The 12326-nt window shown below is 21.2% G+C and overlaps 2 protein-coding genes across 5 annotated transcripts; both read left to right on the top strand.

Moving 5' to 3' along the window:
• The first annotated feature begins 1765 nt into the window (after positions 1 to 1765).
• LOC122511770 (TWiK family of potassium channels protein 7-like) lies at positions 1766 to 8858 on the top strand. Of its 4 annotated transcripts, none has more exons than XM_043627241.1 (8): positions 1766 to 2065; positions 3596 to 3727; positions 4188 to 4371; positions 6371 to 6583; positions 7157 to 7306; positions 7445 to 7646; positions 8042 to 8247; positions 8731 to 8858. In XM_043627241.1, exons 1-7 carry the CDS (start codon positions 1853 to 1855, stop codon positions 8220 to 8222), a joined length of 1275 nt encoding a protein of 424 aa, XP_043483176.1. In that variant the 5' UTR covers positions 1766 to 1852; the 3' UTR covers positions 8223 to 8247; positions 8731 to 8858. The 4 variants fall into 4 exon arrangements, with proteins under 4 accessions (XP_043483176.1, XP_043483177.1, XP_043483175.1 ...); XM_043627242.1 differs by having other exon boundaries at positions 8736 to 8850; XM_043627240.1 differs by lacking the exon at positions 8731 to 8858 and having other exon boundaries at positions 8042 to 8400.
• Positions 8826 to 11768, top strand: LOC122511772. The gene is made up of 3 exons (XM_043627245.1): positions 8826 to 8958; positions 9651 to 9940; positions 11363 to 11768. Exons 1-3 carry the CDS (start codon positions 8887 to 8889, stop codon positions 11490 to 11492), a joined length of 492 nt encoding a protein of 163 aa, XP_043483180.1. The 5' UTR covers positions 8826 to 8886; the 3' UTR covers positions 11493 to 11768.
• Positions 11769 to 12326: the final 558 nt, after the last annotated feature.

Here is a 12326-nt window from a genome sequence, read left to right as displayed (position 1 = left end):
TATGTTTCTTTTTATTAATAATAACAATGTGTCAATTTTGTAACCAGTGTTTATTAAAAAAATAAATTTGCTTTCGTATTTAACAATTGTTCTTTTTAATCTCTTTGAGAAAAAAAATTATTCGCCGCTTAAAATATTCAATAATAATTAGATAATTTAATAATAATTACAACTAATTATTATTTTTTTTCAAAAAAAATTTCAAAATATTTTTTCTTTAAATTAAAAAACAAAAATTAAAAGTTATTAAGGAATATTAACATTTTTTCTTTTTTTCAGGGAAAATTTCAAGCCGATAGAAATCAGAAGATAAGCATCTCCTAGTTTATAATACCGGGCAAATAATTTCTTCTTCATTCTCATTTAATTCGTCTCTTTTCTGTAAGTAAATGCATTTATTATTTTTTTCTTTAGAAAATTAAATCTAATTAATTGTAATCATTTTTTTAAATTACTTCCATTTTAATAAATTACATTTAATAATAAATTAAACATTTTTATGATTTTAATTAATTTTTTTTCTATCTATATTAGAATTTTTCTTTCTCTCTTTATTAATAATAATAATATTTAAACATATTTTTGGTTTTGATTATAAATTATTTTTAAATCTATTTATATTACAATTTTTCTTCTATTTTTGTTAATTTACAATTTACAATATTAATTTTCGTCTTTAGAATAAAATTAGGAATTTAATTTTTGTATTTAGTGCGAAGGTAAACAAATTTTTCTCTCTCTACATTTCAATAATTATTTTATGAGTTCATTCATATTTATTTGTCCCCCTTTTTCTCTCTCTTTCTATTTTTCTCTTCCCATCTCAATTCCGAGTATTTTTTGCTTTTGAGTTCTCAGCTTGGAGCAAGCGCGCGCGCTTAAAAAAAGCTCAAACCATCGGATTCCACCAACACGAAATTTCTTCAGATCAGTCATTTAGAAGCTTTCGTTTTATCTACTTTATGAAACAGAGAAGGATTATTTTATTTTAAATATTGAAAATAAAAATTTTCCCCTTTTTTCTCCAAAAAGAAAAAAACAATGAAATTCTTTAATATCGCGAATTTTTTTCTCTATTTTCCAAAGTGTGGTGAATTAATTAATAATAATAACAATAATAATTTATAATCAGAGTTGAAAGTATTTTATTTTATTTGAAAAATTTTCTTTTCTTTTTTTCTGTAATTTTCTTTTTTCTCGCGACTTCAAATATTTTTCACTCCCAACAAGAAAATTAAATTAATTTCAATAGAAATTTCAATAGTTTACAAAATTAAATTAAAACAGAAATTTAATTTTAATAGAAAAAAGTGTAAAGAAAGTAAAATTCTACAAATAAATAAATATTAAGTTCTAAAAATTAGTAATTATAGAAATTAGTGAAAAAATTAATTAGAAGAATTAAATTGAAAATTGAAGTAATAACTAATAATTAGTAATAAAATGTGATTAGTGTAATAAACGATTTAATTAATAAACAAAAAATTATTGTTCGTCGTGTAAATATTATTGACTGTGGCAATATTAAAATTTGAAAAAAGTGATAATTATATAAATTAAATGAATTATTGTTCGTCGTAGAAATATAAATGAATGTGTCGATAATAAAATTTAAAAAAAAGTTCATTAAATTAATAAAAGTAATCAATAAAAAATAGATAAATAAAAACAAATACGAAATAAATAATAAATAAGTAAAAATAAATACGAAAATATTAAGGAAATAAAAAATACCTAAAATAACTACGAAATAGATAACAAAGAACAAAAAAAAAATACGAAATAAATAATAAAAAATAAATGCGAGATAAATAATAAATAAATGATCATTAAAATAGTTAATTAATTAAATATGTCATTTAGTGAGAAAATTGATATTAATTGTGATTATAATCAAGTAAATAATGTGGCGGAAGACGAAAATAATGAGGAGATTGAAAATCATCAAAATTTCAAAAAAGATTCACGTGTTTCGGGCAGTGAAACATTTAAAAAATTAAAGAAAATCATAAGTCACGTTGGTCTTTTAATTGCATTGATGGTTTATACAGCATCAGGTGGTTTGGTACGTATTTTCTTCCTCTCCCCCTCTTTTAATTGTTCTGAAAAGAATTTTTTTTCCTTGAGAAAATTTTTTTATTTATAAATAAATAGAAATTTATTTATAAATAGAAATTTTTTTTTAATTATGTACACAATTTCTTTTTGATGATATTGAGAAGAAAAGGAAATATATAACAATTTATACTTTCAGAGAGTTTTCTATAACAATTTCCGAAGGTGAATTACACAATATTCACCTTCGGGAAATATATTCAACATATGTGAGAACATTAATATTTATACGAATATTTATACGTTTAACGATCTTCGGCAATAAATATTATTATGAACTGTGCGTGAAATTCATCTCTGAATATTTTGTGAAATATTTTTTTTTTCGCAATATACTTTTTGATCTTATGAATTGTTTATAATTTCCATTTATTGGTTTTCTATTCTCACTCTAATGGAGATTTTAAATTTATTTATTTTCGTTTGGTTTTCACTGCGATTATTTATTATTTATTTCTATTTGAACGAGACTTTTCGGGGAAATTAAAAATTAATTAAAGTTTATTTTTTTATGTCAATTGCGACAAAAATTAAATCGAGAATTTAGAAAAAAAAGATAAAATAAAAATAAAAATTTATTTTAATTTACTGTAGGTTTAAAAAAACTGTTTATAGTCGTTATTTATTTATTTATTTATTTATTTATCAACGGGCTTTATATTAAAAAGAAATTATTTTAATTCGACAATTTTTTTTTGTTTTTACTTTTTGTTTTTTTTGCTGCTTTTTTTATTGTTATTTTTTATTAATATTAATTATTATTATCTATTATTTTATTTTTTAATTGTTTTTATTGCTTTATTATTATTTATTTATTTTATTGTTTTTTTTTCATTGTTATTATTTTTTTTTTATTTTTATTGTTTTAATTCTTGTCTTATTATCAATTTTATTTTCCTTTATATTATTTTTTTTTTTTTATTAAAACTCTTTTTAGATTTAGTTTATTTATTGTTTTTAATTTCCGTTTATTAATAATTAGTAGGCAATTCGAATATTTTTATTTTTTTATGTGTTATAATTTACACTCCGCAATGGATTCCGAGCCAATGATCGACAGCTATTTTTGTGCCCACATTTCTTTACAAATTTTTATTTCCTTTGCGATTTTTATTTCTATAAAAAAATTAATTAAAAACAATTTTTTCTTTCATCTGTTTCGAAAATTGAAAATTTTCGATTTATTTTTGAAAAAAGAAAAAAGTAAGGAAAATAATTTAAATTTTATTTAATAATTGTTATTCAATTTTGTAAAATAATTGTTTATTATTTAAAAAGAATTAAAATTTAAGAAAATTCATCTATTTATAAAAATTTTATTTTATTCTATATTTTTTTTATTTTTATTCAAAAATTCGGAAATTGGGGTAAATATTTAAAAATAGCAAATAAAAATGAAATGATTGTAGAATTAATTTTATTTCGATAATTTAGTGTTTTTTGTAATTTTTGATTTTAATTTGATTTCAATTTTTCACAGGTTTTCCGGGCAATTGAACTCCCAGCGGAATTAGATCGATTAACAAGACTGAGGGATCATTTAATTATACAGAGATTCCAATTTATTAATTCTGTTGTTAATAGCACCGATGTTATAAATTTCGCCACACTGGTAAGTAAACTCAAAGAAAAATAAATAATTTTTCGAAAAAAAGTTTTTTTCTTATTTCATTTAGGATTCAATTTAAATATAGAAAAATAATTTAATTTTTATTTTTTTAATTCATTTATTTTTAATTATTTATTTATTACTATTATTATTATAAATTGTAGAAATAATAATTTTCAAGTAATTATTTATTTAATTACCATTATTGTTATAAATTGTAGAAATAATTTTCGAGCAATTATTTATTTAATTACTATTATTTGTTATAAATTGTAGAAATAATAATTTTCAAGTAATTATTTATTTAATTACCATTATTGTTATAAATTGTAGAAATAATTTTCGAGCAATTATTTATTTAATTACTATTATTTGTTATAAATTGTAGAAATAATTTTCAAGTAATTATTTAATTTAATAATTAAAATATTATTAAAAATGAAATTATTCTGGTGATTTACAGGTGGATTATAAACTGAAGGATTATGAATCCGCCGTTCAGAATGCAGTGCAAGATGGACTTTTTATAAATTTAGTTTATGAAATTAACGATCCGGAGAATCATGATAAAAAACCGCCAATGAAAACTGACAGATGGAGTGTTTTGCAAGCAGTTTTTTTTGCCAGCACAGTTTTGACTACAATTGGTAACTAAAAAAAAAAATTAATTAAAAAACTTTTTTTCCGATAAACGAGACAAATTTTTCAAGAATTTTTTTTTTTTAATTCCATTTTAATTTTCCAATAATTTAATCAGTATGAATGCTCGAAATATTTCAGTCTAAAAAATATTGAATAGCGATTGAATGCATTGTTGCTAAAATTATATATATTATTAATTTTTATTTTTCTTTATTAGAAATTCCATACGAATTCAAAATTTGGAAAATAGCTGAAATAATTCACATTTTTTAAGTAATAATTTTGAGTCTGATAATTAAAATCTATTTTCATTTTTTAATAATTCGAATTGTTTGCCAGGAAATAATAAAACGAATACATTTTGACAGGAAGTTTTTAGTAAAAGTTGAGGAATAGTTTATTTTTAAATTATTCTTTTTCTTCTGGCGAATAATTGGTTTTCTTAAATTTTCGTTACTTGTTGAATTTTTACAAAATTTGTTTTTTTTGTTTTCTTTTTGCTGATTTATTTTTTCAAACGAGACTTTTTTGTTTAATTGAAAATCAACTGAACTTCTTTTATCGCAATTGAAAAAATTAACTCACGTACGAATTTAGAAAAAAAATAGTTAAAGAATCGTTTATTTTTAAATCAATTTTCTTTTTGGTTCATATTCTATAATTAATTTTTCGAATATATTTCTTTACTTTTTTTTGAATTTTTTGTAAAAATTGTCATAATTGTATTAATTATATTGTGAAGTGTCTAGTTAGATATTTTCTGCTCTCTATTATAATTCGATAATGAAACGTCTTTTTAATGTCTTTTTAATTAAAATGCCATTTATGTAAGACAGTCTTTTCTTCTATTAATTTCTTTGTAATTTGAAATCTTTTATTAACGTATGGCATTTTATTGTGAAAAAATAATTTAACAATAGAGAGTTCAAAAAAAAAAAAAAAATAGTAATTGGTAATTTGAGATAAAATTTCCTGTTTTTCAAACAAAAGAAAAAGTACTTCTGCAAGAAGATGATGCAAGTTGTTGCGTAACAAGCCATTATTTTTCCTATGGATAATAAAAATTGGAAAAATGGTATTTGTCACTTTTTTCCCAAACAAATCATAGATTTCTTAAAAAAAGAATGGATCAAAAGAAAAATTCCAAAAATACAGTTATCATCGTATCTGTTGCACAAGTACCTTTTGAAATGAACTTCGTTTATTTAATCTTTCTTTTTTTATTTTCCTTCTTTTTTTTTCTTTCTTTACTCTTCGAAAATATGCAGAACAGAAGGAATTTTTCCTATGAAAAGCTTTCGTCGTCCCTTGCATATAAGGATGAAAAGTTTTTCATCGCACTTTTTTTCTCTATACTTTTGAACTCTCGCGTTGAATGTGAAATTATGACCAATCATTTTTTTTATTCGAATTTATAATGAGAAGTTCTCTTTTAGAATTAAATTATAATCTGGGTATGGAATTACAAATTACAAATTACAAAGATTTATAAACTTTATAAAGAAATTTTTCAATTTTGCTATTTATTCCTTTTTTAAAAATTTATTTTACAAATAATTCTTTTTAGTTATTTTTTAAAGAGAGAATATTTTTATTTTATAATCCAAAAATTTGTTTTATTTATTTTATATAAATACAATTTTTGTATTTTATTAACAAAAGCTTGTTTTTATTTATTTTATAAATATTTAATTAATAAATGTCCACTAACTTCAAGAATATAATTCTTTTTATAGTTTTTTTTATTTTTTCATAGTTTTAATTTATTTTTCAATTTTTTTTTTTTACTTATTTTCTGAACAAACTTTTATTTATTTATTTTGTGAACGAAATTTTGACTTTTGTCTCTTCCATTTATTTTATAAACAAAATTTTGACATATTTATTTTGTAGGTAAAGAAAATTATTGTTTTAAATGTATGTTATAAAAGCAATTATTTATTATTATTACTATTTATTTATTTAATTATTTTTTTACTTATTCATTTATTTATTTATTTACAGGCTATGGAAATATTGTACCTGCCACGGACTGGGGAAGGATATTTTGCATTCTCTTCGCTCTCGTTGGAATTCCTTTGACGCTGACAGTAATTGCCGATTGGGGCAAACTTTTTGCAGAAGGTGTCAGTGAAATTGCTCTCAAGATTAGATCGAATCTTCCCGAAAGGCTTAATTCCTGTATGCCTAACAATTTGGCAGGAAGACGTTCACTGGGTTAGAGTTTTTTCACATTATTAATTATTTTTCAATCGAATTTAGTATTTTTTATCTAATTCAATTATTTCTATTTTTTTTACTTTAATTTGATTTTTCTTAATTTCGATTGTTTGTAAGTCTGTAATTTTAATTTTTTTTTCAATTACTACAAAATTACGATAAACGTAGAAAATTCTTCATTATTTTTCTTTAAGAAAAAATTCTTAACGAAAAATAATAAAGAAGAAAGATTTAAATGAAAATAAATTAAATTAAAAGAATTAAAAGAAATTAAATTAAAATTGAAATAAAAGAAATTAATTTGAAGTAAATTGATTCACTCTTTAAAAAAAATACTTTTGTCATTAATTTCTTTATCTGTTTTTAAAAGAATTTTCTTTCCATTTTTTCTTAGTTTTTATTTCTCGGGCGTTTTTTTGCTAGTTTTCTTCTTAAATGAAGAAAAGATGTCTCTTTTTTCTTTTTAAATATTTACCATTAATTATTAAATGATAATATTGAAATTTTACAATTGTTTTTTCCTCCCTAAAAATTTAATTTTCTCAAGTTGGAAAATTTTTTTTTTTTCAGGAGCCTTTGCTGCGGTGGTCTTGTTATTTTTATATTTGGCGTGTGGCGCCGGAATGTTTATGTTATGGGAGGAAGATTGGGGCTTTTTCGAGGGCTTCTACTTCTGTTTTGTGACAATGACGACAATTGGATTTGGCGATTTGGTGCCAAGTAAGTTTAAAAAGATACAATTTAGAAAATGTTTTTTTTTCTTTTTTCTCTATTTTTTTCTTTTTCGAAATTGTTTTTTCTTTATTTTCAATTTTGTTTTTTAAAAATTTACAATTTATAATTGTATTATAATTTTAGAGAAACCAAAATATATGCTGCTTTGTACTCTTTACATTTTGGTTGGTCTCGCGCTGACTGGGACAATAATTGAATTAGTTAGACGACAATATGCCCAATCATGGAGGAGATTACAGGCCCTGAGTGGACCATTGACGGAAACTTTGAAGAAAATTGGAGAACACGCTGGTGGTGATATGTCCGCTTTTCAATCTGATCTCAGGTTTTCAAAATTGTTTTCAATTTTATTTTAAACTTCCTTCAAACTTTTTTAATAATTCTCTTCAAGTTTTTTTTCCCTAAAAGTTTCATAAAAGTTCTTTTATCAAATATCTGCAATAAGAAGTATTTAATTCATTTATTTATGTTCTTTCAAAAATATTTTATTTATTTAACATTATTATATAAAAACAAAAATCGTATTTTAGAAAAGAAATATTAAAAATAAAAAATATATAATAAGTACAGTAAAAATATAGTAAATTTCTCTAAAAAGTTGTTAGAAAATATAAAGAAAAAACAATAAGAATCAAAGTTTGGAAAAAATAGGTCGAATTTTTTTTTCTGCATTATAAAAAAAATGTGAATCGAATTTAATTGAAATTATTGAATTTTCAGGAGGGCACTGACAATAATATCGATGCCACGTTTAAAGCGTTGCGGAACGGACGCGGAAAATTCAAAGGAACAAGAATGGGAAAAGGCCGTCGAGGATATTCTCTGGGATATTGCAAACGCTTCGCCTTCTTCGCAAAAAAATCCCATTATGCAAATTGTCATTTACGAGTCGAGCGTTTAGACGAAATTCTTCCCTCGAAACGCGAGTAAAATTCCATTTTTATTTATTTATTTATTTATTCAAACTTTGTTTTTAACCAATTTTCAATTTTAACCATTTTTTTTTAAATTAAGAAAGAAATCGTTTTCTATCGAGTGAAAATATTTTAAACAGAAAAGGAATAAATTAACACGACAAAAGGAAAATTTGAACGAAAGAAAAGTTCAATTTAATTAATTAAATTAATTTAAAAGATCAAACTAATTTTTAAATTGCTTTTATTTTAAAAATTAATTTTAAGAAGTAATTTTAAAAATTAAAGCAATTTAAAAATTAAAGTAACTTGAAAATTAAAGTAGCTTAAAAATTAAATTAACTTAATAGTTAAATTAATTTTATTATTAAATTAACTTGAAAATTATTAACTTTTTGAATTTTTAAATCGTCTGAAGATAAATGATAGTCATTGAAAATGTTTTATACATAAAATTGACAAACTTAACGCGCATGTTTCTGAAATGATTTTAAGTTTAGCTGCTCATCTGTGTGTCCGTGTGTGACGAGCAAAGTCTACGTCGCGTTTATCGATCTCGTTCTCGTTTGTGATTTTCATTCTCAGTTTAGTGAGAGAAAAAAAAAGGAAAATTTTCACCCAATCAAGAAAGGCTACTTGCAAATACACATAATGCAAGAATTAAATAAGGAAATGACAACACCACTGGAACGACCGGCTGGCATCACTAAAATCGCCTACAGAGTTCGTATTAATAATAGAGACGATATTTATAGCTTCACACGCACACTGTACGCAATTTAACCCTTTAGACCCTTGTATATTTACATATATACACAATTGACCCTGACACTTGCCAAAAAAGCAGGAAATAGTTTAAAATCGCTTTTTTTTAAAAATTTTTTCCCCACAAATTATTTATTTATTAAAATCGAATAGTAAATCTTTAGGTAAATTAGAAAGAAAAATTTTTTAGAGAATTTTTCCGAAGTTTCCATATTATTTTTCCTTAGGGATGTAAACTTTATTTTTAGAACTGATTTTCAAAATTAATTCTCCAAATTTAAAATTTGTTTTCATTTTTTACTTATTTACTTTTTTTACTTTACTTCTTTGCTTACAATACTTTTAAAAAAATTGCACATAAAAAATAAAATAAAAAACTATTTGGAAATAATTTTAAATTAGTGTTACTTGAATTATTTTTAATTAATTTATTTTGCAAAAAGCTATGGAACTTTTTTACGAAGCTATTTAATTACTTTTCGTAAAGCTTTTAAATATATTTTTTACGAAACTATTGAATTAATTTTTATAAAGTTAATGAATTGTTTTTTACTAAGCTACCGAATTATTTTTTTACGAAGCTACTGAATTATTTTGAATTTTATTTTCCAAATTAAGTTGCTAATTAAATTCGTGCGTTTTTTTTTCAGCAAGCGAGCGTTATGACGAGATGTGAAAGTCCGACGAAAAGGAAAATTATCGCTGTCGCTAAGGAGGAGAGTAAAAATTTTTTTCAACTTCCTATTATTGAAAGTATAACATCAACATTTTGCAATGCTTACACAACGATGAAGCAATCGAATCAAACAATTACCAATATACTTGACGGAACTGAGAAAAATATTGGCAAAGGAACCGAACTAATAGGAAGTAGCATTGAAAAACTGCCTTCTATAGATATATCCAATGAATTTATTGAAAATTTGAAAAATAATCTCAGGTAATGAATTTTTCATATTCTTCTCCACGAAAAAGTAATTTTTAATTTAATATTTGTATTATTTTTAATTAATTATTAAAATTAATTTTTATTCTGGGAAAATTCAAATTAATTTGTTTATTTTTTCTAATTAATTAATTCTTCTTTTTCTTCTTAACTAATTAATTAATTATTAATTAAAATTGTTTAAAACTCTTTTTTAATTAATTAATTAATAGAAATAATTTTTATTTATTTTTTATTAGGTAATTAATTATTTATAAGAGATTTATTTTTGTTTTGTACATTTATTACAATGAAATTTGACGAAACTTTTAATTGTTTCAATTTTTTAAATTATTTTCTGGAATTTAATTATTTAAAAAAAAAAAAAATTTAACTACAATTTTTCAGAAAACTAATTTTTTTTAGAATTTCTACGTTTAATTATTCAAAACTTCAATAATTTATGATAAACAAATATTTACAAACTTATTGTTTTCTATTTTAATTGAAATTTCAAATAATTTCAACTTAAATTTCAAATTCAATTAACTTTAAATTTTGAACTTGAATTATTTCTAAAATTTACAACTGCAATTTTTCTAAAAGTCAATTATTTTTCAAAAATTTTAACTGAAATTCTTTTTTAAGTAAATTCTTATTGGAATTAAATTATAATTCAGTTGAATGATTTGAAAAATAATTCAATAAATAATTGAATTATTTAAACACAAAAATTTTTGTAAAATTTAATTATTTATCAAATTTTTAGTTACAATATTCTTAAAAAAATACAATAATATCTATTTAAAAATGATTTTTTGAAAGTGAGAAAATAAAATTCTTAAATTATAAAATTTATTTCAATGAAATTTGAGAAAATTTTCTATTTTTTCCATTTTTAAAAATTTATTTCAATGAAATTTGAGAAAATTTCCTATTTTTCCATTTTTTAAAATTATTTTCGGAAATTCAACTATTTTCAAAAAATTCGAAATACCATTTTTTAAAAACCATTATTTTTCAGAATTTCTAAATCAAATTTTTTAAAATTTATTAATTTTTGTTTAATAAATATTTTGAATACTTGTTATTATTTATTTGTCCACCAAAAAATAAAAATTTCAAAATACTTTCAATCTAATTTTGAAATTTAAATATTTCCAAAATTTAGAACTGCAATTCTTCCAATTCTTCAAATATTTTCTAAAATTTTAACATAAATTTTTTTTCAAAACAATTCTTTTAAAAAATTTCTACGAGACTTCAATTATTTAATTTAAATAGAAAAATAAGTGATAAAATAATTGATTATTTCTAAAAATTGCAACTGTATGGATTTTTTTTAATCTTTAAGATGAGACAGAAAATTTTTCAATAATTTGCCAGATTTAATAAAAAATAAATATTAAAAATTTATAATTAAAATTTGTTTTGCAGACAAACATATTTTTCAACGAAGGAATGGTGCGAGGATATTATTATGAAAATTTCAAATGCCTTCAATCAAATGACGATAAAGAGTGACGAGAAAACTGAAATCCAAAAAATAGTTAAATCCAAAAGTTAAATATATTTAATTCCGATAAATTTAAAAATTTCTATATGTATAGAAAGTATTTCAATGAACAAAAAAAATGATATTTATGAAACTGTAAAAAATCTCGAATAGGTATTTATATATTTTTTCGAATTCTTTTAACGATAAAAAAAAGAAAACGAAATTTAATTTTAAATCAATTTTCAATATTGAATTCAAATTCTCCGTATTTATGAACGGAAAAATTTGTTTTTTTTAATACTTGACGAAATTTGAATTGAATTCAAATTCTCGGTAGTTTTAAACGAAAAATTTTTTTAATATGACGAAATTTGTATTTTTTTCTTTAAAACTATTTTTGAACTAATGAAAATATTGTTTTTAAAGAATCGTTTCAAAAAAAGGTTTTTTGAAAAAGTTAGAAATTGTAATTTTAAAAAAAGTTTTAATCTTTTAGTTTTTTTTAGTGTTATTTATTTTTTTAGCTTTTTTAGTTTGAAATCAATTTTATCTCAAATTTCAAGAAATAAAATTATCTCGAAATTTAGAAAAATATGGTACTAGGCAAGAATTTAATAGTAAATTTATTATTTAAATATTAGATAAATTTTATTTAATTTTCTCTAGAAAACGAATTATATTTAAAAAAAAAAAGACTTCTATTTTTAAATTTATTTATTTTAACGATTTTAACGAATTCCCCTTTCGAGGGTCATTGATAAATTATCCAAATAACGGAAAATTTGAAATTGAATTTTCCACTATTGTATTAAATTGTCAATTTTAATTAAGTATACAAAATTTTTACCAGTTTGTGAATTTTTATTTTCAAGGAATTTTGAAATTTGTAATAAATTTATTTTC

The sequence above is a fragment of the Leptopilina heterotoma genome, unplaced genomic scaffold (assembly GCF_015476425.1).
Source record: "Leptopilina heterotoma isolate Lh14 unplaced genomic scaffold, ASM1547642v1 Lhet_90, whole genome shotgun sequence".
Lineage (NCBI taxonomy): Eukaryota > Metazoa > Arthropoda > Insecta > Hymenoptera > Figitidae > Leptopilina > Leptopilina heterotoma.
The sequence above is the reverse complement of the archived record's forward strand: the minus strand, read 5'-3'. Positions and strand labels throughout refer to the sequence as shown.